Below are 27,308 nucleotides of genomic sequence, written 5' to 3' on the forward strand. Positions count from 1 at the left end.
CCTAAGCACTTGCCTAAGTTTAAACTATCACTCATCTTATGGCAAACCATATACAAGAAACTTGAGGACCTTCCAAAAAACAAAAATTACAATCAACCTAACCGAGTATTTGAAAACAGATCAAATGTAATTACTTATTTCTCACACAGATACAAAACACATTCCACCAAGATTCATATCATGGCCATGTACTTTACAAAATATAATCTCCTGTTAAGTTGGTTAGGACCGATTGGAGTTGAGAGCAAAGGCTAGAAACTTGAGGATTATTCCTATAAATTTCAGCCATCTCCATAAGCAGTTTGCAGTGTTCATCCCGTGAAAGGGGCAACTGAGGTGGCACTAGAGGGACTAAAAATGGATGTTGAAGAAGCTGAGGGATGCGCCACCTATCAGAACGATCCCATGAAAGGCATTTCTTCATAAGATGAAGCAGCCAAGGATTCGAAACAGGATCATACTTAATCTCATGATTTCGGTCAGTAATGACCTTGAATTTGGCCCAGAATGTTTTATAGTCTGCAAATGGAGTTCGCCCATACACCATTTGATAAAGAATGCAGCCTAGGGACCAGATGTCTGATGGCCTGCCACATTTGATGGTATTCCCACTTGCATCTTGCTCATTCCACATAAATGCTTCTGGAGACATGTAATTTAGTGTCCCAACCTGAAATAGAGAAAATATGAGAGAGAGAAAGAGAGAGAGAGAGAGAGAGAGAGAGAGAGGAAACCTGAGAATCTCGCTGGATGTTTGTAGTATCACTCATAATGGCTTTTGCGATACCAAAATCAATCAACTTTAATGAGCCTCTAACAAGAAGAAAATTAGCAGGCTTCAGATCTGAATGCACAATGCGCTCCTCATGTATAGTGTTTACAGCTAGAAGCATTTGCTACAAGAAAAGACCCCGTTATTGTTGGTTTTCTGTTTTAAATCAAAGAAAAAATGATATGATTGTCACATGCATACGCCAACACATTATTATCGCAGCTACATGAGTAGATAATATAGTCTTTCCCTATTCCTTCTCCATTTAAACTATTTGAGTTCACTTGCAAGGTACACAAGCAAACGCACTTCTTATTGAGTGACATCCATTGCATGCTACTTCACGTGGATCTTGTAAGAAAGAAATTTGGTAACTGAATGCAGGAGGCATAACCAGACACAATGACGAAATATATACACCTTTGACAGCAGTTAATACACTTTATCAGGTCAAGACTTGGATCCGTGTAAACTAGAAAACTTCTAATGTTCTTCCATCACCTTTGTCTTGTTATTTATCCTAGATAGGTACTGTAACATACTGTACTATTAACTAAATCATAACAAAGAAAGGGAGAATGGTGGGGACACCACCTGTGTGCTGCCAATTACAAGAGTATACACCAAGAAGCATCGGACCGTAGCTGAACCCACCACCTTGTGGTTGGGTAGCGATTCACTTAGGATTGAGTAGAAGACATTTTTGTAATTTTGTTATTCATATTTTGGATTGTGTTTTTTTAGGAATTAATTATTTTATTTGACTAGGGGGAATTTTTGTTATTTGAATTGTCAGTTAGGGTTTTGAGTCCTTATTTAAGGATTGTAATGCTTTGAAATGAATCAATGAAACAGTTTTGAGATTTTTCCCCAAATTGGATCCCTCTCTTCTCCCTTTGTTCTTCTTGTCCCCCATATTCTTCTTCTCCTTCTATTCTTCCTCTTCTCACTCTCATTACAGTAGAAACATACCTAGTGCTGCATCAGTCCGGTATCAAAGCCGAAGATCCATCAATGAATGAGTTTCTGCATTTGATGGTCCCTTAGACCCATGGGTATTTTCCACGTGGGTTTGTGAGATGGACAGATATTTCAAATGGTAGGAACTATACTATCTAAGGATAGGAAGGTCAGGTTCACGAAAAATGAAATTAATAGACACTCACTCAACTTTTCTAGGAAAATGTTGAGAAGGATATTGTGAGAAGACGCAAACCTCCTATTACTCATTGGGAGGAAATGAAACTCAAGTTGCAGACAAAGTACCTTCCCCCCTCCTATAGAAGCACTATTTTAGACCAGTGGCACAGTCTTAGGTAGGGGAGTAAGACAGTCTCCGAGTACATGGCTCAATTTGATGAGTTTCCAATGTGATGTTTTGTCATAGAAGATGAGGTGATCACTTTGAGTCATTTCTGAAAGGACCTCAATGACGGCCTTAGGCGTGAGATGTTGCTTGAGGGTGTCACCACAATGGAAGATACTTATATACTTGCCCATAATTACAAGTTGGCCTCTAAGTTTCAGCTAACACGTGGATATCCATACAATGCTTTGTAGGTCCCCTACCATTAATCCCCAAGTTCCAAGAAAGTCAATTTTAGGGGCTCCCCCTCAAAGAGTGAATTGCAATTTGGACCTCCCTTCATCAAGGATAGGGAAATAAGTGTCAAAATTCAATTCTAAGATACGGTGCCACAAGTGTCAAGGATTTGGGCACATTTCATCTAATTTTAACACTTGGGCTCTTCTCTTTGAGGATCAGGAGTACTCACAGGATGATCAAGAAAATGAGAGTACGAACCTAACCATGTCGACACTGATCTCTTAGATTATGCGAAGAAAGATCCACTTTGAGTTGTATCAGGTCCACTCTTACTCTTGCTCATAGATTGAATATTATGCAATGTGCATTGACTTAGTCCAAAGAGTCTGACGATTGGCGTCAGACTACTATCTTTCATACTTACATCAAGTGTAAAGCTAAGGACTACAAAGTCATCATTGATAGCGGTCGTTGCATCAATGTCGTTTCATCCCGCATTGTTGCCCACCTTTAGCCTTAAGACTTTTCCACACCTCAGACCTTATAGAGTTTCATGGGTTAATGACACATCCATTTCAATAGAGGGAAGGTGTCTTGTCCCCATTCAATTCCTTGAGTACAACGATGATATCTGGTGTGACGTAATCATTGTGGACATATCATTTTGGGCCAACCTTGGTTGTATGATCGGGATGTAATCATTTATAGATGCTCTAATATTTGTTCTTTCATGTTCAAAGAAAAGACCATCCATCTTAAACCACTACCACCAAAACCTATTGTGTAGGGTAAGGGACAACCAAGCTCCCAAAAGAAAACATTGCATCTCAATAATCCCAAGGATTTGGAGCATGAAATACTGCATGAGTCTGCAATTTTTGCTGTAATAGCCCACAAATCACCCGTGAACTCTCTCAATTGATCCCCCACTATAGGTTCCACTCTATTTTAAAGAAATTCTAAGATGTCTTTCCCCCAGGATCTTCCAAATGCTATAGATTTGGTGTCAGGAGCCACATTGTGCACCTTTCCTATTATCGAATGAATCCCTCTGAGCATGGAGAATTACAGTGGCAGGTAAATGAGTTCCTCCAAAAGGGATTCATCCAGGAGAGCTTCTGTCTGTGTGCAATACCGGTCATACTCACACCAAAGATCACTAAGAAATTCCAATTCCTATTTCCCCGACTGGATGATATGATAGATACATTGATAGGTTCCACTATATTTTTCAAAGGTAGACCTCAAAAGCGGTTACCATCAAATTCAAATCCACTCGGGAGATGAGTGAAAGACAACTTTCAAGACAAAAGATGGGCTCTATGAATGGATGATCATGCCATTTGGACTGTCGAATGTACCCAACACTTATTATGCAGGTGATAACACAGGTGTTTCGACCATTCCTCGACAAGATCTTAGCAGTCTATTTTGATGATATCCTCATTTATAGTCAGACTAAAGTGCAACACCTTGATCATCTCTACCAAGTTTGAGACACACTCCAAAAAGAGAAACTTTATGCCAATCTCCAGAAATGCTCCTTCTTGACTGATCAAGTGGTTTTCTTGAGTTTTGTGATAATTTCTGCTAGTATTACTACTAATCTCCAAAAAGTGAAAGCAATCGTCGAGTAGCCAAAACCGTATACTCTCCATGAGGTTCACAATTTTCATGGTCTTGCTACTTTCTACCAATGATTCAACACCATCATGTCTCCAATCATGGATTACACAAAGAAAGGAGAGTTCTTGTGGTCTAAAGGTACCTTTCGAGCTTTCCAAGAATTCAAAGAACGTATGAAAGAGGCATCTATTATGAGATTACTTGACTTCTTCAAAGTGTTCGAAGTAGAATGCAATGTGCCAGATATAGGTATAGGTGGAGTACTTATCAAGAGAGACATTCAATGATGTATTTTAGTGAAAATACTTAGTGCCGCCAAATAAAAGTACTCAACCTATGATAAAAAATTCTATGCGATCTTACAAGTTTTACGGTACTGGCATCACTATCTACTTCTGTAAAAATTTAGCCTATACTCTGATCAAAAGGTCCTTCAATATCTCAACTCCCAGAAGAAACTTAACCATAAGGATGGTCGATAAGTCAAGTACCTACAAGGGTACTCGTTTGTCTTAAAGCATAAATCAGGCAGTGAGAATAAGGTGATTGATGCTCTAAATCGCAAAAGCAGCTTGTTGTCCTCCATGAGTGTTCAAGTTATTGGCTTTGAAAAGCTCATAGGCTAGTACGCATCGTTTCTCGACTTCGGTGGCATTTATATTGAATTGCAGGAAGGACTGCATCTCACCATCGATGACTTCTACATCCAGAATGATTATTTATTTCGGTCCGATAAGCTATGCATTCCTCTTACGTCAATGCGAGACTTGATTTGGAAAACTCATGGAGGAAGACACGGAGGACATTTTGGGCACAACAAGACCATTGCGGAGGTAGAGTGTCGATTTTACTAGCGTAGTTTAAAAGGGATGTTGCCAAATTGGTATGACAGTATAGGACATGCCAGTTGGCCAAACACAACAAGCAAAACACGGGTTGTTTATTCTCCTACCAATCCCTACATGACCTTGGCAAGACCTCAATATAGATTTTGTCTTAGACCTTCCATGTACCTTTCGGATGCACAACTCCATATTCATCATGGTGAACCATTTTTCCAAGATAGCTCATTTTATCCCCTACACTAAAACTTCTGACACCTCTAAAGTCACTCAACTTTTCTTTTATGAGATCTTCAAGCTATATGACCTTCCTCATCCCATTTTTTCTAAAGAATGTTCACTTTATGAGCTATTTTTGAAAAACTCATCGGCATTTAATGGAGATCCCGATTAAAGTTCTCTACTATCTACCATTCCCAAACTAACGGCCAAACTAAAATCGTTCATCAAAGCTTGGGAAACATCCTATGTTTCCTTGTAGGAGATCACCATTGCACTCTAGACTTAATTCTCCCAACAACCCAATTTGCCTACAATAATTCTATCAAAAGGTCTATAGGCATGAACCCATTTCAAGTTGTCCATGGTTATCAGCTCAAGAAACCTTTGGATCTCATACCCATGTCCCCTCATGGTAGGATTTCAGAGTCCACCACATCATTTGCATGTAGGGTTTAAGATCAACATGCTGAAATCACTAAATGCATCCAAGCAAGTAGTGGCCAATACAAACTTCATGCCGATGTGTATAATGTGATAAACAATTTAATGTGGGTAACTATGTCATGGTTCGGATTAGACCAAAGCAATTTCCTATGGGATCTGCTCAAAAGTTGCTAACTCATAGAGCAGGACCTCATAAAATGTTGAAAAGGGTAGGTGTTAATGCTTATAGTGTGGATTTGTCGTCAGATTCAGACATTAGCTTCACTTTTAACATTGAAAATTTGATGGCATATAGAGACCACCCTTCCACTCTTGATGAATTGTTTGTACTTCACCTTCGCCAGACACACCCCCTCTTTCCTTGTTTGATACCCCTATGGACCTATTTCGTTAAAAGACATTCATGTGTGTAGGGGTGGCATGGATAGTAAATAAGGAGAACTTCCATAGAGATAGCATAGAATTGTAATTATGCAAACAAATGTATGTCTTCTTATGTCTTTTTCCTTTTGAAGCATGTAGCCCAAAGGGCATTATGGTCATTGTAAACACCTTCCCACACCTATAAATATAGCTTCAAGGCATGGGGTAGAGCATTCAATCCTTTTCCTCTTGCCTCAAATTCGTCCTTACACCTCTCTCTCTTTTCCTCTTCTTTCTCTCCCTTGGTTTCTACTCTCCTCTCTCCCAAGAGTTAGAGTTTCTCTCTTCTTTCATTCCCGTGAAATCTTTTGTGTTTATGTGTTGGCCCTAGAAATCAGCATATTCCATTACCTATAGCACCAGCACAAAAAGAAAACTAGTGATGTTATTTTGGATAAGCAAATTGTTTTTACCAAGAGTGGCACGATTCAATGCTTCCTAGTCGATGGGCAGGGCAGACAGATTTTGACTACACATGGATTTCGAGAGACACGCGATAGTAGCTAGACCCCGATTTGTCGGAATATTAGCGAAGCCACCAGGAGTCCTACTCAACAAGCTTGAGTCGAATTTTCCCCACCCCAAGAGAGTCGGTTGAAACACACTCGTGTGCCACCAATTACACGAGTGTATAATAGGAAGCATCGGACCACGACTGAACCCACCACCTCATGGTCGAATAGTGATTCACCTAGGATTGATTAGAAGACATTTTTGTAATTTTATTATTCATATTTTGGATTGTGTTTTTTAAGGAATTGATTATTTTATTTTATTAGGGGTATTTTCGTTATTTGAATTGTCAATGAAGATTTTGAACCTTATTTAATAATTTTTATGCTTTTAAGTGAATCAATGAAATAGTTTATTCATTTTTCCCCTGGCTGGTTCCCTCTTTTCTCCCTCAATTCTTCTTCTTCTCCCCCTGTTCTTTCTCCTTCTATTCTTCCTCTTCTCACTCTCATTACAGTAGAAACGACCTGGTGCTGCGTCGAAGAAGGCCAACAATCCTAATTCTAGGCTCTTTCTTCTCCTCTTAACCTGTTAAACTCTCACTTTTTTCCTCCTCAGCAGATATTTTTCTTAAATAAGTCCTGCCATGAGAACTTGTGCCAAAGGGATTTGACATGCAATTTCTGTTTAAAGTCTGCTGCAGAATATATGAAATTACTGCCTCGAGTGTCTTTCTTCAAGAAACAATATAAAAATTTGCAGTAGATGGCATAATATAGAAAAGTTATTCATTCACAGAGAAGTTTCAGAAGGATTCTTCCAAAGCAATTACTATTTGAAGTAGATTACGGCTTTCTACCAATTTCTGTAAATAGAAAATCAACACCAGATGAAACAACAACTTTTCTTTGAGAGATGTTTTCTATTAGTTCTAGTTCATCCATCCTTGCTTCAGATGGCTATAATACACCAAACATACAATCCATCTCCCCAATATCTGGGTAGTGAAACAGATCTATTTCTCTTATTCCCATTCTGCTTTGTTTAATTTCTTCAGCTAATTATTGTTGGGTGGCATCAAATTGATATATAAACTGTTAACATCAATACTTACAACAATATCAACCAATTATTAATAAAGGAAAATTAGTCATAACAAAAGCCTGCAAGTTATATCCAACTGCCAGTCCCAAGGCCAGGTAAAGAGTGAGAATTGCATCAGGTACTTTACCAGCTAGTGAAAATTTTATGCTAGTTACAGATATATTTCCTATTTAGATGTGGGTATGCTATGTCTTGCCTGTTATTAATTAGGCCAACAATCAATAGAGCTGGCAGATGATAGATCATAAGGACAAAGGATTCATGTAGGTATCCTAACATAGTTAGGCAGCAATTTGAAGAAGAAGAACAGAAAAAAGAGACATAATATACCTGCCAATAGAAGCGGAGCCAATTCTCATCTATTTGACAGCTGGAGCTGTCCATGTCTTTCCACTTTTGTGACAGCATGTGGGCCAGGTCGATTTCACCATACTCAAGAACCATGTAAATGTACCCATCCTCCCTGATTCTGGCATCCTTTGCATTTATTGAGCCATGAGTGATTTCTTCAAGTAATCTTTTATCAGTAACCTAGGAGTAGTGATGTTTGTTATTTAGCAATATGGACAAATAAGAAAATCAGGAAAAAAATAAATCAGTGTTATTTGTAATGTTAGATAAATGTAAGAAAATTTGTTAATTTATAAATGTTAAGGAATAGTCCCACATAGATTAGTGAATATAAAGATCTTGAGTTTATTAGTTGGTAAAGAGGTTTCCTAAGTTGGCAAGTCATTTTGGGATAGGGCATTGGACCCAATTTAACGTGGTATCAGAGCAGAAACTCATATGTGGGCCTACACCTAAACTATCTACTTGTAGAGCCACAAAAAATAGCCTACACCTAAAACTATCCACTTGTAGAGCCACAAAAGAGGGCCTACACCTAAACTGCCTACTCCTAAATTATCCACTTGTAGAGCCACAAAAGAGGGTCTACACGTGAGGGGGAGTGTTAAGGAATAGTCCCACATAGATTAGTGAGTACAAAGATCTTGAGTTTATTAGTTGGTAAAGAGGTTTCCTAAGTTGGCTAGTCATTTTCGGATAGGGCTTTGGACCCAATTTAACAATAAAGTTGTTCAATAGGCCTCCTAAGAAGCTAGTTATTTTGAGGTGGAACCAAGCTCAATCTTAATATGGTATTAGAGCAAGACATTTGCTTGAAGGCCCAGTTTGTGTCCAATTGAGTTTGCACTTTATCCGTGTTAACCATGTCTTACGCTCATTCTCTATATGTGTGCCATGACATGAGGGGGAGTATTAATTGGAATAGTCCACAAAGATAATTGTCAATAAAAATAATCAATTTATAATGTTGAGCAATAAGCCTTCTAAATGACTAATCACTTTGGGATGGAACCAAAAGTGAAAATATAAGATCAATAAATACATAGTAGGGGTTAGTCATTGCCAAAAAAAAATTGAGAGAAAAGTGTGAGTGTATTACTAAAGAAGAGAGGTTACAGCGTCATTGCCAAATTGGAACTATAAAAACTTTATTAGCAAAAAAGAGGTAGTTTCATTACTGATCAACCACTTATGAAGTACTAGTTGCGTTCCAAGCAAAAAAAAAAACTGCAGTCCCAAGATTGTGAAAGAAAATGATGCTCTAGAAGCTCATGCAAGCAGCTTCTCCTTCAACCATTTGAACACCTGATCTCTTGGCTTTTCTCATCTCCTATGATCACATAAATAACTTCAGACTCTAATTTTGACTTTTTCTTCTTTTCTTTTTCCCTCTCTGCTCATTTTTTATGAGGCTTCTAGTTTTTAGGCCATTGCACCAATGAGATATGACCTCCTCAAGGCTGTGGTTCTCCATGATGAATCATGTAGGCACTCAATTGGAATCCTTCTATCCATGGAATCCACCTACTTTCATTTCTCTTCTTTTAGTCTGTCCATTTCTCTTTCTCTTGGTCTCAAACCCATTATCAACTAACGCATGTTGTGGTTCTACCAAACTCCATTGCTTCATTGTTGACATAGGTCCCTTCCCTTTGTAAATTTGAATGGTCAATGGATTTCAAAATTTAAGAGACTTGTAAAAATCAAGATTTGGGTAAAGGAATATGAGAAAATTGAGAGAAATGGGAAAAGAAAAGAAGAATTTTCTGAAGGGCCTGAAAAGGCTTCGTTGGTAACTGTGCGCGAATTCCCAGACTTCTTAAATAAGTGTTTTGAGTTACAAATTACAAAAATGCCCCTATACACTTAATAAACTTTAATCTCATCATATCTCCCTAAATACACATCCTATATACATTAAATTTTAACCAATGATATAAGTTAGCATGTAGAATAAGATTACATTAAAAAACTTAACCACCAAAGTGATAAAATGACAAAAATACCCCTGGATGTATTTTCTAACACTCCCCCTCAAGCTAGAGCGGACATATCCAAGTGTCCCAGCTTGTTACAGAATGATATAAATTCTTGCTTGCCAAAGGGCCTTGGTGAAGACATCTCCTAACTGATCTCCAAACCAAACAAACGGAGTTACTACCTCTTTTTTCATCACCACATCTCGAATAAAGTGACAATCCACTTCTATATGTTTAGTCCTCTTATGGAAAACTGGGTTACTTGTAATAAAGATTGCAACCTGATTATCACAAAACATGTTCATTGGCTCATCCTGGTTGAAACCCAACTATCGTGAGACAGACCTAACTCACATCAACTCGCTCACTGTGTGAGTCATCGTCATGTATTCAACTCTTACACTAGACCAGGCTACAACATTCTGCTTTTTACTTTTCCAACAAACCAAATTTCCTGCTAAGAAGACACAATATCCAAGAGGTTGACTTTCTGTCCAGTTTGGACCTTGCATAATCTGCATCAGAGAAAGCATCTATCTTCGTATGATTGTTAGGTCTAAAGAAAAGACCTTTTCTTAGTGCTCCTTTCAAAAACCTTAAAATTCTTTGTACAGCTGTTAAATGTAATTTCAGAGGATGTTCTATAAACTGACTCACTACACTTACTACAAAAGAAATGCCAAGTCTAGTAATTGTTGTTTACATCAATTTTCTCACTAACCTCTGATATTGTGTTCTATCATTTAATTCATCACTCTACTCATCATGGAGATCATGTCCCACTTCCATTAGGGTATCAGCTGGCTTGGCTCCCAACAAACCATATTCTTGAAGCATATTTGTAACATACTTACATTGTGTCATCACATTGTCTTCTGTACTTTTCGCCACTTCAATGCCCAGAAAGTTTTCAATGGTCCCAAGTCTTTGGTTTGAAAATGTGTAGACAAACGAGACTTGGTAAATATCACTCCCAGATAATATAATGTCATTTACATTAACCAAAAGCACCACAAATCTAGAGGGGACCTCTTCATCACAAACATGAAGTGATCACAATGACTCCTCGAGGACCCCATAGATATCACAACCTAGCTGAATATTTCAAACCAAGCATGTAGACTCTACTACAACCAATAAATCACCTTCTTAAATTTGCATACTTTATGTGTCTCCACCCTAAGCAACATATCCTGGAGGTTTTTCCATATATACTTATTCTCCAAATCACCATATAAGAAGGCATTTTTAATGTCCAATTGATGTAGGGACCACCCCTGATTCATTGCAACTAAGAACAAAATACGAATAGACAATAAACGATCAACAGGCAAAAAGGTTTCAAACACATCAATACCAACAGTTTGAATATACCCCTTCACAACCAATTGAGTTTTATACAGCTCAATAAAACTATTTGCATTATAGTTGATAGCATAAACCCAACGGTAGCCAACAACTTTGGCCCCTGATGGTAGATCACATAGTTGCCAAGTACCCCGATCTATCAAAGCATCCATTTTAACATCCATAGCTTGCTTCCAATGAGGAGACGAGAGAACCTCCTGAAGAAGGGATAATGCAGGTAGAAATGGACAAAGCGATCTTTTTATAGGAGTCAGATAAGGAACAAAAATATACAAACTGAGATAAAGGATACCGGATACATTTACCTTTCCTAACACCCTTCCTGAATGCAATAGGAAGATGTAGATCAATACCTCCAAGATCTTGAGACGAGTTAGAGTCATGGTCCAATGAGAGAGTCGGCAGTGATACTTCTTTATGGCATTTATGTACCTATAATGGACAACTTGTGACCTTCCAACAGGCTCATCAACTGGTACAAGGATAACTAGTACCGGTTCAGGTGAGACAATAGGATCATAAGGTAAAGACACAAGAAAAGAACGGCACACCCTCAAAAAAAGTAACATCAGCAGATACAAATGTTTTTGTAGCTAGAAAAACATTTGTACAACTTCTATGTGCGAGAGTAGCCAAAAAATACACACCTAACTGCTCGAGGAGACAACTTATCCCTGGAAAAATACATGAGCAAAACAGACACATCCAAACACTCAGGGAGAAATAGGAAATAATGGTGCGGACAACAAAAAAACCTGCATAGGTATTTTCTTTCTAACACAAACGAAGGCATTCTATTAACCAAGAAATAGGCTACAAAAACAGCATCACCCCAATAAGACTTGGGCACATGCATATGTATCATCATTGTCCTAGCCACCTATAGTAAATGGCGATTCTTATGTTCAGCTACGCCATTTTGATGAAGGATAAAGATACACGATGTTTCATGTTCTTGACAAAAGACCCGAAATTTATGACTCATGAACTCGAGGCCATTATCACTACGTAAGATATGAAGTGAAGCAGCAAACTAATTTTTTATTTCATTGAAGAAAAGTTTGAATACATTAAAGACCTCAAATTTTTCCTTAAGAAGGTAAATCCAAGTATAACTACTAAAATCATCAATAAAGGAAATAAAATACCTATGACCAAACTAACTAGTCATTGGACAAGGACCCCAGATGTCTGAGTGTACAATTTCAAATAGATGGTAGGTTGATTTTATGAGACAAGACTAGAAACAAACTTTTGTGATGCTTGCCCAGTCGACGCAACTCGCACTAAAAAAAAGAACTTGAAGGAAAATCTGGAAAGACTTGAGTCAATTTTGCTATAGACGGATGACCTAGCCGCATATGCCATTGTAGAGGAGAATTTGCAATATATAACGCTTGAATATTATTTTGCCAATTGTTCTCCAAGTAGTATAGCCCATCTCTCTCATGAGTGGAACCGATCATCTTCCTCGTTGCAAGATCCTGAAAAACACAATAAGTGGGATAAAATGTGAAAGAACAACTCATTGACTTGGCTAACTGACTAACTGACAACAAATTTAAGGAAACATGGGAACAAAAAAAACGCTGACTGAGGAGATAGAAATGAAGCAAGAGTAACATTGCCTACTCCTTGAACATGAGAGGTAGAACCATCGGCCAGATTAACATGTTTGACACACAGAGACTCTTTTAAATCGAAAAACAATGACAACATACCTGACGTGTCTAGAGGCTCTTGAGTCAACACTAGTAGAACTAGGTACTGGGATAAAATCATGAGTTACTAAGCAATTTGTTGTTGTTGTTGTATCAATTGTTGCATCTCATCCGGAGCACCCGGTGTAATCAACATAGAAGAATCTAAACTTCTACTTCCACTATCAAGAGTTGTAGAATTAGCCCATGCAAGCTTTCCAAACTTAACCCAGCATCTGTCAAAATAATTATTATTTCTGCCACAATGAACATACTTCCTTTCTGACTTAACATCACCATGTCCTCTTCCTCTACCTAAGCCCTCTCTACCTCAGCCTCTACCTCTACCTCTAGAGGAATCTATAAGGGCTGATGTAGTGTTGGAAGCATTAAGGGCAGTGGCTTTCATTATCTTACCTCCATTACCTGCTCCAGGTGCAATAGTCTTCTCAGCCTTCATAATACGACTAAAAGTGGTAGAGAGAGTAAGAATTTCATTTGAAGCTAACACCTAGGCTTTAATAGCATCAAATTTAGTACCTAAACCATCCAAAAATTTTGCAACAAGCAGTTGATTTTGCTGTTTTCTCAACTCATTCTCATCCGTAGTAAACTACTGATATACATTGATCTCCTGCCATGTGCCAAGGAATGTACTATAATATGCTGTAATAATTCAATTTCCTCTTTTCAACCCAAAAAAGTCTATAGACAACTCATAAACTCGAGAGAGATTACTCTCCTGTGCATATAAAGATTCTAGAAACAATCACATAGTCTTTGTTGTCTCACAATTTATCACCTGATTTCTAAGAGTAGACAATACTATTGATAATCCATTTGATAATCCATGTCATAACCTAACTATTCTCTACTTCTCAATCATCATCTGGAAGCACTGAGGGATCATCTTGGATAAACTTTAACTTCTTTCTTCCCTTAAGATACATTCTGATAGACTTAACCCAATTTAGATAATTAGGCCTTATCAATTTTTCTGAAGTAATCATGATGATATCATTTTCATCAAACCCAAAATTTTCTCTAGCTAGGGTATAAATTTCTCCTGTCTCAGACATAATACTGATATATGATCATAAAATAACCAATGTAAGCTTCCAAACAATTTTCATATTTATTACCAAGGTGGGCCCCCCACTCACAAGATTAAGGTTAGGGCAAAGAAATAGGATATGCGCACTTCAACAATCCAATAGCCAGCAATTCACAGCTGTTTCAACCAATATCATGCAAAAGTAGTAGCAATTAGGTGATAACGCAAGCATCCAACACTAGGTTATGGCAAAGAAAAGAAGAAAAAAGTTTTACTTTGATGAACTAGGATCAAAAACATGTAGTTTTTCTCCTTCCAACAAGTTGTCCTCTTCAAAAATGGCAAGAATCTATAGTAGAATGTTCCTAGCAATGATCTACTACTCTAATACCGTGTAAAAATCAAGATTTGGGTGAAGGAATGGGAGAAAATTGAGAGAAAAGAAGAAAAGAGAAGAAAAATTTTCTGAAAAGCCTGAAAAGGCTTCTTTGGTAACTGTGCATGAATTTCCAGACTTCTTAAATAAGTGTTTTGAGTTACAAATTACAAAAATGTCTATACACTTAATAAACCCTAATCTCCTTATATCTTCCCAACTACACATCCTATGTATATGAAAATTTAATCATTGATATAATTTAACATGCAGAATAAGATTACATAAAGAAAATTAACCACTGAAGTGGTAACATGACCAAAATATCCCTGAATGTATTTTCTAACAAGACAAGACTTTCCCTACAATGATTTGGTTTTCTTTTTCTTAGTAAACAATTCCATGTTGTTGAAATTGAAACATGTCCTATTAAATACATCTCTAGAAAATTTTCCAATTAATGGCAATTTTTAAAACACCTGCCTAATCAACGAGAGAAATTCAGCTCCATTCAATATAAATAAACTTCTACCCAAGGTAACCACTTTTGGCATTTTTTTCTTTACAATGGATCAAAGGAAAATAGAGATTGCATGTTGTATACTTCTCATATTAGGAATTCATAACACTCTTGCATTATGCAATCAAGTTAACCTCCAAATTTAATGTTTAAAACAGAACCTTTGGAGACCCTCTCTCTGCATTCTCTGTATGCATATCAAAAGTAATCATTGGGAGGTGTCATCTACCGTAAATACAACTAATTGACAAAACCAGAGTTATCCAACCCAAACCAGACTCGCTGGGAAAAATGTGTTTAAGCAGAACCAGTCCCTTCACTGGATCAACACTTTACAAGACCCAAAAAGGATCAAAACCCAGTTGACCGGGCTAGTTTTGCATGTTCAAACAATAAATTAACTGAGCCTTGTAGAGGGAATTTTCCTCGCATGACACAAAAATTGACTGCCCTTTCCCCTCTCTCTTGGCACTAGCCAGAAGAAACCAAGGTGGGAGCACAAAGCCATCAAGCTATTTTTCCCCTCTACTACATGGCCACCAAAATAGAGTGTCTATTAAGGCTATTATGGCCATTAAACTGGACGTTTACTCCTCTTACCTCAGGATAATTTTATGTTTCTAGTAGAGTTGATTTGGTCATGTTTTTATCAAAATATAGTGAGTAATCATGGAGTTAGGAGCGTTTAGAGAAGAGGGGTATTTTAATCTTTTGCTGTAATGATGCTAGAGTGATTTAATAAAAGGATTAGGGGTCAAGTTTGGACTCCTAAAGATTGCTGCTCTCCTTACATTGCTTTCTCCCAGACTTTTCTCTTCTTCTTCTCTCTCCCACTCATTAATTCCCAACTTTACATAGTTAACCATCAAATTCAAAATGAATTGGAGTGGTTCATCTATGCCTAGGCAGCAGAATATCGTTCCATGAATGAACAAAGGCATGGGAGAAAAGTATATTGGCCAGTGGTGAGGCCCCAATTCTTGACTGGTATGATGCCAAATGCCACTTTACCCCCTCCCACACTCTCTGTAAAATGGAGATATGTACAAAACTCACTCCTTTAATAAAATTGAGAGATGTATAAAAGAGGCAAGAGGCAGCCATTGCAACAACAGCTAAGGCAAAGGTTCCATCCCCCATTGCAAAATGGTAGTGGAGGAGGAGGTGTCAGGCTCACTCACCTTACTCCTGCCAATCTTTTATATTTTTTAAAATAAATATATGATGTTATCTTCGGATCAATCAATGATCAAAACCAATTAACATGGGTTCGATCAAACCCAATCACCTTGCCAAGTCAGGTTTTATAACATCGAATAAAACACACTTAAAATGATCACGTAAAGTAGGAAGATAATATTCCAAAGCTTTTATACTAGAAATCAAAATCAGCAGAAGAATTAAACACTATCTTGCCTTAAGGCAAGTCCTTAAAATCAGAACTACACCAAATTTAACAGGAGGAAGAAGCTAAAACTAAAATTATGATTACTTGGGCTTGCACTATAAGCAACATCCATTGTCTGAAAACAAGTAAGAAGAGAATGAGTCCAATCTGATCCAGGCACATGCAGAACCATGCATCCAGAAAACACAGCTTCTAGGTGGCTCCCCAACTTGGACAGAAAAAATAGAAAGTTCATCCAAAAATTAGAAAGTTTGGTTTTACAACTGTTATGAAACTTTCTAACTCGATAAGAGAAAGAGAGAAACTTAACAAGATATAAAATATTTACTGATCAAAGAGAGAGAAAAGAGGTAGAGAGAGACATGAGTCTTGGATATACTAAAAGACATAAAACAAATAAACAAAGAGAGCTTCAATTCTGCTCTCTCCAGCTCGTTCATTTCAAGAATTTAAATTGATCTCATACATAGAGTTTAAAGTTAACTAGGAAACAATTACTCCAAGCAACCTAAAGCAACTAGAAAACAAATACTCTAAGCAACCTAAAGCAACTAGAAAACAAATACTTAAAGCAACCTAAGCAACTAGATGGAAACACCTGCTAGCTCGGTCTGTATCTCACCTAAGACTATTTCTAAAAGCAAACTCTATTACTAGAATTCTAAGTAACTTCCTACTCAGGCAACCTGCTCAATAAGGACACTCTAACTTAGAGACATTCCTAAACTAAGCAACCAGTTCTAGCACCAACTTGACTAAGTAATGTCTACAATGCCCCTAACTCAAACAATTTCACACTTTTACACCTGAATGCTCATACTAACCTTTTATATAAAATGACTAAATGACCCCTGACCTAGGCTACTAACAACAGCTTATTGCATGTCAATCCCACCAAAGGTTCATAAACTTCTCCTATCAGCTCCACTGCAGTGCACTTGGGCCTTTTCTTTTCTAAAGAGAGCAGCCTCCATTATTGTTTGGCGTTCCTAACACAAGATAGCCACTAAATTTAAATTTAAGGAGCTGACGATCAATCTTCATACAAAAATCTATTCTACGCCCAATTAGTGGCTGCAAGTCATACAAGAGGCTGGATTAATCAACTTTATATAATAATACGCATACTTAACTTAGAGAAGGGCAAGGGCTTTGAATAACATACCATGCAGTTAATTCTAGGTCAGCAACGGTGGATGAAGCTATTTTCGTGAGCAAGTAATTTTCTTTTATAGTGATATGAAAGATCTTGATAAAAAATACACCTACTAATAAAGATAGGATGTTTTGTTGATTAGTTGACTATTATAGATTCATAAATTACACCAGTTAACTTATGAACTGTTGGTGTACCTAAAATATAAAATAAGCATCAATTAAAGTTCTATTAGAACCCTTTAAATTTACTGTCATTGGTATAACAAAAAGAAATTTTATTCATGTATACAAAAGATTATTCCCACTTTGACAGATTAAAATGAAGTTCAACAAGGAGAAAAATCTTCCTTTGTAACCAAATGAAAGTAGGAACTATGTAGTGAAATAACACAATAGTTAATTGATAAAGCAGTAAGTCAGTCATAGTGGTTAAACACAATGAGTAGGTTAGGTACCTCATAATCAACAAGTTGTATGATGTTGTTCTTCCCCTTGAGTTTGTTTAGATACTCAATCTCCTGATAAAACCCATAAGCTGTGGAGTAATCCCGACCTTTCAGCTTGATTTTTTTTAATGCATATATGGTACAATCAGATGATATGACCTTATGAACCTCACTACTTCCTCCACTTCCTATCTTGCCCAACTTCTGATAGAGTTTCCGATTGACTTTGAAAAATACATCAGGATCGTAATTCTTTTTGCGAGGTACAGACATGCCTCTTGCACTAGCACTCTTCTCGGTTTTGTTTACCTGTGCTGTGTCGATGCTTGAACTAGATGGTGGTACTTTCACGGATTGAGCTTGAGATTGTCTGTTATCATAGTCAACAACTGAAATCTGTACTTTCTCTTTAGATGACTTGTCATCAAGTTCAGCAGCTTTTGAAGGATCAGTTTCCTTTAACACTGATCCTTGCCCTTTTGAAAGGCTATGATCCTGTGTTCCTAGTGAGGCTCCAGGAGCAGAACCTGAGACAAGGGTAGATACAGCCGACTGTCTGGTGGAACTTACACCTGTAGGCTGAAACTTAGGACACAATGGCGTGACTACATCACCTTGAGGTGTGGGTCGAGGTTTTAAATTGAACTCCTCATCAGTCTCCACATCCATGTTTGAACAAGAATTGTATGTGGTGGAGTTCAACATTGGTGCTGACATAGAATGTACAGAAGCGGTAACAGCACATGAGAATGATGACGCTGACTGGTTAACTGGATGGACCAAGAAGTCATCTTTCTTTGCTAACATTTGAGTTACACCGGACCTAACACTACTCGTATCAGACATTTGAGTGTGCTGAAACTCTCTCTGCTTGAGATCGTGCTTGATGTTCCTGGATGCTTGTCCAACTTGAATGCCCACAGCACTTTCACTCTCTGTCAATGCAATAGAATGCATATGAGAAGATATGATGTCCATTGCAGCAGTATCAATGGCCATTCTGTCATAGGCCCCTGCAACAAATGTACTGAAATATATTGGTCTATAAAGACACTGGTCAAGAGATTGTTGCAGGGAAATGTATCCTTGCCCAGCTCTAATATTTGTGGGTTGTCATCTATTTTTTTTCCAATTAATCAATGAAAAGTAGCTATATGAAAAGGTAAAAAGCAATGTGAAGCAATATTAAGAAACTTCCAGCAACCAATTATTGAATACCCTGAGAGTGAGCCGTAGGACCAATCGAACCTAAAGTAGCTGCCAGAGAAAACTGAACCTTTTTGGCATCATCAACCAAACCAGGCTGAAAGCCTTCAACTTTAGAGTCCAACTGCGCATCTGTTGCTGAAGTAGCTCGATGACCAACGTCGCTAGTGACATTGCTCTCATCAAGGGTGCTCACTCTAGTTCCTGTAATGGAAAGAGGGGTGCATATAGAATCTTCCTGAACTGGTTCCGCAGCATTCTGACCACCTGGGTCCCTTCCCACGTTAATCCGCAACTTCTCCCCAAAGGCACTGGTGCCGCTAAGATTAGCAGAACTAGCGATCTTCCTGGATTCCACTTCAGGAACTAATACACGCCTCGCCCGAGAGACATTTGAGGCCATGTTGCCTAAGTCAAAGACAGAAAAAGACAAAAAATAATAAAAATTCCAAACTTTTTCCAAGGAATCAAAATTCATGTGTTTCTTCCTTGGGTAAGATATGATGAAATCCAACCCCAACAAGAGGAAAACAGTACCGACCAGTGAGAGGCCTGGACCGCTTGAAAGCTGCTTGCACGTGTCGGAGCAAATCCCTGGGCGGCGAGGAGGACGCCGAAGAGGGTACCTGTTGGGGGAGTTTAGACTCCCTCTCCATGGCTGGGGCTCAGCGGCATCTCGAACTGTGCGTAAAGAGTGAATCAGAAAGAACGGTTGCACATGAGCCTTTCTCGGTCCGATTAGTACAATGGGAATGAAAGGAATGTTGAGGACTGTCGGGATGGAGGTGGAGGGCGTTGGTCTTCTTGAAAATGGAGGAGCTCTGAAACTGAAAGCCTTTCAAATGAGAAATTTTGCCGCTCTAGCCCCGAACCGGAATTCGAAATATGTCTCCTTATTCAGTGAGCGAATTTTTGGATATTCCAGGAAGGACGAACTAAAAGTGCAGTTACCCCTATGCCCCTATAATATGAGAAAATGCCTGCATAACCACTGGTATTCAAACTAATACTTAGGGGTGGCATCGAGCCCAACCCAGCCCGAACCTGCTTATGTTCAAGCCGAGCTTAATTTAAATATTTTGAATTTAAACTCGAGCCCAGCCCAGCCCAGCCTCGAGTCTAAAATTATTATCGAGCTTGAACCCAATAATTTTAACCGAGTTCGAGCCGAGCTCAAGCTTCAACATTCATTTAAAACTTTTCAAAAAATACATGTCTCGAGTTCAAGCTCCAACATATATTTAAAATTTTTCAAACAATACATGTCAAATAAATTATATATAAAATTATACATACATTTTACATAATTTGGGCATGACCTCTACATAAAATAGGCATGACCTTTAATTAAAATTGGGCATAAGGGTGGCATCGAATCGAGTTGAGCCCGAACCTTCCTATTTTCGAGCCGAGCTTGATTTAAATATTTTGAACTTGAGTTCGAGCCTAATAATTTTAACTGAGTTCGAGCTTCACCCTACATTTAATACTCTGCATAAAATATATGTCAAGTAAATTATGTATAAAATTATGCATACATTTAAAAAAAATGATAGGGAGATTCGGGATTGAATCTCGAAAATGGATTAGAATACACCAATATTAATCTTTTTTACCCCAAATATTATCTAGCTTATTTTTTAATTTTTGAATATGGCCATAAATTTACTATGGCATCCTTAGTGCCCCTGTTTGAAAATTTATATTCTAGAAAAAACTAAAAATATTTTTTTCCTAGGATACATATATCCAAAAAAATCTTTAAATAAAATTTTATTACTATTAATGACTTACTAGAAAATTACAAGAAATATTTTAAATTTTTCTTCGGAAAGTTAAAAGGACCTTTTATTGCCTCTTCCAGGGAAATAAATAAAAAATTAACAATCAATCTAATATATTACTATACCTATTGATAAATTTTTAATCAAATAAAACGTCAAACACAAAATTCTTATGAAAATTGCCTCCTGCTAAAGGTATTACAACAACAACTGTCAAATAATTATTCAAAAAATTTCTATACGTTTTTCTTGCCCATCTTGGCAGGAAAATCTTACTTAAAAAATTATATGATTTTTTTAATAAGAATTTCCAATTAGAAAAATGTTTCCAAAAAACATGAGGCACTAATAGTCCCTAGAAATGTATTTCTACTAAAAATGTTTTTTCAACATTTATTGAAAAAAACACTAATAGTCCCTAGAAACGTATTTCTACTAAAATTTATTTTCAATTTCTTCAAGAGTCATAAGGAAGGGATAGTCGGGAGTTCAAGAAAGAGGCTTTTTTCAATTGCTTATGATCTAGCACATGTGAAATCGCACAATGTCTTCACGGGCAGGGGAGAAAAATTATTTCTCCCTTAACTTAGGTCTCTGGTTTTCCACCGACACGGAGGGAAGGGGGTCTAGCGACGCCGACGAGGACCTGCCATCTGGGTTGACAGCTATGATGGAGGCGATGGCGACGACAGAAGTAGCGGCGAAGGCAGACGAGAGGAGGAAGAAATTAAAGGAATAAATTGAACCGAGTAGCAACGAAGGCAGTTGACGAGCAGTTGTCGACGGCGAAAGAGGCGGCCACAACAGCGAATGGGAGGGGCTCGGCAGAATTTTACCCTCCTCGCTCTCTCTCCCAGTCCCGACTTTTGAGCCCGTTAAAGAGCCACCTTGCGAGCTTTCAAACCGAACCATGGTATGGTTGAGCTCAGCTCGTTAACTCAAACGAGCCTTATCTGGATCTCGAACTCGATTTGAGATCCAGATAAATCGAATCGAACCAAGTCGGAACCGACCCGAGCTCGAGCCGCTCGCGAACCGGCTCGGTTCGATGCCACCCCTACTAATACCTACTTATTCTTATAAAATCACCTACATAATCTCCAATTACTTTATATTATTTTTGAAGGACTATGAACATATGATTATCCCCCAAACTTAAAATTTTGAAGTTATCCAAATTTATGCCCCAAAATGGCTAAAAAAGGTTGGTAGAATCTATAAATACGAGTGGAAAGTTTATTTACTAGAGAACTATTGAACATTTACCAATGAATTATTCTCCTACTCCTTTTGCATAAAAGTCACTTAGATTTGGAAAAGTTTACTATGCCCCGATATTTTTTTAGTCATTTTGATTTGCTTGTGCCAAGTTTTCCAATGCAAGGGGGCTACAATTTACTATTAGTCTCTATTATGAGTAAATTGTGTGTTCCTTTCAAAATATTTTTTCAAATGCTTATATTGGTCAGCTATAGTTGTTCATCTGTGGGGATTTGAAAAAAAAAATTCTAATATAGTATTGTGTTCTTAGTTTTTCGGTTAAAACACTACGAGGTTCAACTAATAGGAGCTCACTATGAGGTCAATTATTGAAATGTCTCCTCGTACTCGTTAACCTAAATATACTAGTACAAATTCTTAAGTGAGATTTGTTTGGTGTTGTTGAATTTAGGACCTCAGGCTTGAAACCTAAAGCAATATGAGAGGGAGAAGAGCGGAGAAAAAGAGCAAAGAGAGAGAGCTTGGGTAGAGAGGAGAGAAGAGAAAAGAGAGAAAAGAGACTTTAGGCTAGAGAGAGATTCTTCCACGAATTGAGAACATGTGAGCTTGATTGAATCTTTCAACCAAGACCCCTATTTATACTATTTTCATTACATATTTAGGAAAACTTCTCAATCAATTAGGATCTCTAATATCCCTAATTATATCAATCATGATTAACTAAATTACATCAATCAATGGAAGATAAATCAATTACATTAATCAAGGAAGATTGCCAAATCTTTTAACTCATGTGATTCCACCTCATGTGATGACTCATCATGCCACCTTATGTGGTGACTCATCATGCTAGCTCGTGTGGTCATAGTAGGTTTGGTCCCTCCTTATAACACTCCCACTCAAGCTGGGGGTGAGAAAACATTGTAAATGCCAAACTTGTTGCAGATGGTGGAAAAGATCTTATGAGTGACTAGTATGGTGAGAATGTCAACAATTTGCCCTTGTGAGGACATATGTTTGAGAGATAATATGCCGGCTTGGAATTTTTCTCGTATAAAATGGTAGTCTACCTCAATGTGCTTTGTTCTCTCATGAAAGACTGGATTTGAGGTGATATGTATTACCACCTGACTATCGCAATGTAGATCCATAAGAGCTTCTTTATAGAATCCCAGTTCAGTGAGAAGGGATCTGATCCACAAAAGCTCACTAACTGTGTGTGTCATGGCCTTGTATTCTGCTTCTGCATTGGACCTTGAAACTATATTATGTTTCTTGCTTCTCCATGTAACTAAGTTCCTTCCAACCATTGTACAATATGCCGAAATAGATTTTCTATCCTCCGGGGATCTAGCCCAGTCTATATCTGAGAACTTTTCTATGTTGAAGTGACCATGGTTCTTATAGAGAAACCCTCTTCCTGGAGCTCCATTCAAATATTGCAATATTCTTTCTAATGCTTGCCAATGAGTAAGTTGTGGTTTATGCATGTATTGACTCACCACACTTACTGCATATGATATATCCGACATTGTTACACAAAGATAAATGAGTTTCCCCACGAGTCTTTGATATTTTTCGATATCCATATCTTCTCTAGTGCCTGCAGATAATTTTGTATTTGAATCCATAGGGGTTTCTACTGGTCTACACCCCATCATTTATGTCTCCTCTAGTAGATCAAAGACATACTTCCTTTGAGATAGTATAATCTCATGTTTGGATTGTAGTACTTCAATACCCAAAAAGTATTTAAGTAGTCCAAAATCTTTTGTCTTGAATTCTTCACATATCTTTTCCTTGGTTTCTTGAATGCCCTTGAGATCACTGCCCGTTAAGACAATATCATCAATATATACGGCTGAAATCACTTTCCCTTTAGGTGTGTATTTAAGAAACATGGAGTGATCTACGAAAAATTAATGAAATCCGGCCCGTATCAATGCTTGGCTAAATTTATCAAACCATGCACGAGGAGACTGTTTCAGACCATAAAAGGGATTTCTTCAATCGACATACTGATTGCCCCTCAACCACAAATCTAGGTGGTTGTTGATTATAAATTTCTTCCTTTATATCCCCATTGAGGAAAACATTTTTCGCATCAAGCTGATAGACCAACCAGGAAGAATTATTAGCAAGAGAAAATAAAATACGTACCGAGTTCATTTTGGTCACTAGAGAGAATGTTTCCTCATAATCGATCCCATAACACTGTGTATAGCCTTTGGCAACTAGGCGAGCTTTAAAGCGCGCAACTGACCCATTTGGATTGTGTTTAACTGTATAGACCCACTTATAGCCGACATGTTTTTCCCTAATGGAAGAAGAAGTAGAGCCCATGTCTGATTCTCATAGAGTGTCTGCATTTCTTCTTCCATTGCTGCCTTCCACCTCAGATGTTTTAGAGCCTCTTGATAGGACTATGGGACAAAGATGGAGGAGATAGATGCATGAAATTTACAACATGAAGAGGATAAATGATGGTGAGACACAAAATTAGATATAGGGTGAGAAGTAGAAGGCTTAGTGCAAGTTCTAGTTTTTTTCTTAAGACAATGGGTCGAGTATCATATTGTGGTCCAAAAGGAACATGAGAAGATGGACTTACCTCGATGGGATCTGTACAGTTTATAGGTGTGGTGTCAGCCAGTGCTTCATGGGTTGAACTGTTTTCGTAGCACAAGGCACAACCAGTCGAGGAGAGGCTAGTACAGAAGAGAGACCTGAAGGGGCATTGTTAGAGTAGTATGAAGAATCTTCAAAAAAGGTTACATCCCTGGACACAAGTAACCTTTGGAGAGTGGTATTGTAGCAAATATAACCCTTATGTGTGGGAGGGTATCCTAAGAAGATACACTTGACAGATTTTGGATCAAGTTTACTATGTTGTGGGGAGGTAATATGAACAAAGCAAGTACAACTGAAGACTTTCAAGGGAAGTGAAAAAGGATCACCATGTGGAAACAATAATGAATATGGAGTTTTATGACTGAGAATGGAAGAGGGTTGTCTATTTATAAGAAAAACATACAGTAAGGATGACATGTAGCCAATAAAAGTATGGTACTTTCATGGTATACAATAAGCTGCGAGCTACCTCAAGAAGGTGACGGTTCTTCTGTTCTGCTACACCATTTTGTTGGAGTGTAGGCATAAGTTGTTTGATAGATAATATCATTCTCTTGACAAAAATAGTCAAAATCTTTGGAAATATATTCTTTGGCATTATCAGACCTAAGTACTTTGATTTTTCTGACCAAATTGAGTGACAACCATAGCATGAAAGGATTTAAAAATTGATGGTATTTCAAATCACTCTTTAAAGAGAAATAGCCATGTGGTATGAGTAACGTCATCAATAAAGGTAATAAAATACTTAACTTGATAAATATTTGAGACGCTCAAGGGTCCCCATACATTTGTGTGAATCAACGAAAAAGGAGTAACACTTTAAGTTCTGAACGAGGTGAGTATGTGGTCCACTAGTGTTTGCTCAGTTGACACACTTCAGAATTTAAACTTGACCTATCCTTAAAGGTAGGAAAAACAAGATGAAGAGATTGTGCGGATGGATGTCCCAACCGATTGTGTTATAGACTCGTCTCAGTGTCCTTGGTTGAGTTGACATTTATTTGAGGCATGTCCAGGTAGTAAAGCCCCCCTTGTTCACGGCCTCCACCAATCACCTGCTTCATTGTAAAATCCTGAAACACATAGGAAGTGGTGAGAAGGTAATTGAATAATTGAAATGTTGTGTTAGTTGACTAAAAGATAAAAGATTCAAGGGAAAGGTAGGAACAAAAAGAATATCTGTGAGTAGAAGTAATGGTGTAACAGAGGTGGATCCATTCTCGAGAACATTAGTTTGGGAGCCGTCAGCTATGGTAACAAATTTATTCGAGAGACAAGGAGAAAATAAGTGGAATAGATTTTTGTTACCTGTGAGATGCTCAAAGGCCCTTGAGTCAATTATCCAGGATGAAGAGGAGGAAGTGGTAGAGAGCATACTTGAAGCGGTGGTGGTCGTAGCAGTTGAGGAGGAACTTGGAGGAGAGACCATTAGGGTTTTTATTTTTTGGAATAAGTCATACTCATCATCGGTAAGGGTTTTCTGTTCTGTTGGCGAGGTGGTCTAGTCCTCCGTTGTACCACTTACTGAGGCTTGATTAGCTTTGGCCCATTCATGCATGCCATGGATACTCCAACACTGATCTATAGTGTGACCATATTTCCCACAATGGGTGCAATCCCTACCTTATGTTATGAAGAAACCATTCCTTCCACCTCTTCCTCATCCTCCTCTATAATTTATTCCACGACTGCGGTCGATTGATGTTCTCCTATGCCTGGAGTACATAACAGATGATACTTCAGTAGGAGAAGGGGAAAAAAAGTCTAGAATGCGAAGAAATGTGACACATAAATCATCAATGGTGGGAATGATAGAGGCGCCAAGGAGTTAATTTTTAGCAACCTCGAGATATGGCTTAATATTTGCTAGGCCAATGGCAGTGGCTAAGGCTTCCTTCTGCTTATCATGTTGGTAGACTATTCTTAAATTTTGGAGACCTACAACATCTGAATATGAGCTTGGCGGTTTGTAAATTTGAATTTTTCGATAATGGGTTGACTCTATTGGCAATGGTCAAACTCCCTTTTGGATTTCTACTATGCTTCGTAAAGGTTCATGTAGTTGACTCATTTTCTCGGATCCTTCTTTATCTGCATATTTAAGTAGACATATTATTGAGTTCAAAATTCTTTGTTTTGAAGGTTGACTTCTTTGGACTTTATACATTTTAAGAAGTTGACTTCTTTTTTAATTCAAAACTTTTGGTTTTGAGCAATCAACTTCATAATTTCCTTAAAATACAAGTTCAATAAACATAATAAATTTAGAAATCATATCTGCCTCTTTTTTTATATCCCTTTGAGTTAGGGCTGTAAATGAATCTAGATTTTATCCAATATATCGGATAGTATCCAGAATTGAGGACCTTTTGAACCCTATTCAGAATAAGATCCACACATAATAAGTATCCAAATCTAATTCCGAAATAGGGGAACCTCATTTCTCCCCTAATTTCCCCTCCTTAGCTGAACATTCCCTAATTTGACCTCATATTTATTTAATTTTTTGTTCTAATAATTTCTTTACTCATCAATGGAGCATTCAGGGACAATACTTTCTCTCTTCAGTCCATTTTCTGCCTTCCCGTCTCTGAACGGTACGACGGTAGCCTTTTAGCTTGTATCACACCAATAGAATTCCAAGAAGGTTTTATCACCATAGATAGTGGGG

At 37.8% G+C, this 27,308-nt stretch overlaps 1 protein-coding gene across 2 annotated transcripts; it reads right to left on the reverse strand.

Moving 5' to 3' along the window:
* Positions 1 to 19,825, reverse strand: LOC137941400 (serine/threonine-protein kinase MPS1). 2 transcript variants are annotated; one of them, XM_068786790.1, is made up of 6 exons: positions 19,540 to 19,825; positions 19,011 to 19,406; positions 17,802 to 18,727; positions 7,763 to 7,963; positions 735 to 896; positions 1 to 670 (listed from the first exon to the last, which is right to left on the reverse strand). In XM_068786790.1, exons 1-6 carry the CDS (start codon positions 19,652 to 19,654, stop codon positions 194 to 196), a joined length of 2,277 nt encoding a protein of 758 aa, XP_068642891.1. In that variant the 5' UTR covers positions 19,655 to 19,825; the 3' UTR covers positions 1 to 193. The 2 variants fall into 2 exon arrangements, with proteins under 2 accessions (XP_068642891.1, XP_068642890.1); XM_068786789.1 differs by having other exon boundaries at positions 17,802 to 18,805.
* Between the last annotated feature and the right edge of the window lie 7,483 nt (positions 19,826 to 27,308).

Source organism: Aristolochia californica, unplaced genomic scaffold (genome assembly GCF_029961685.1).
Source record: "Aristolochia californica isolate CCGP_79_NKW_82.1479 unplaced genomic scaffold, dmAriCali1.0.hap1 SCAF_9, whole genome shotgun sequence".
In the NCBI taxonomy this organism is placed as follows: domain Eukaryota; kingdom Viridiplantae; phylum Streptophyta; class Magnoliopsida; order Piperales; family Aristolochiaceae; genus Aristolochia; species Aristolochia californica.

Coding starts and splice junctions, on each gene's coding strand:
- LOC137941400 (XM_068786789.1), bottom strand. CDS start 19,654: ATGGAGAGGGAGTCTAAACTCCCCCAACAGGTACCCTCTTCGGCGTCC. Junction 18,806..19,010: donor TCCTACGGCTCACTCTCAGG/GTATTCAATAAT, acceptor CATTTGTTGCAG/GGGCCTATGACAGAATGGCC. Junction 897..7,762: donor GGCTCCGCTTCTATTGGCAG/GTATATTATGTC, acceptor CTTTTCTTGTAG/CAAATGCTTCTAGCTGTAAA.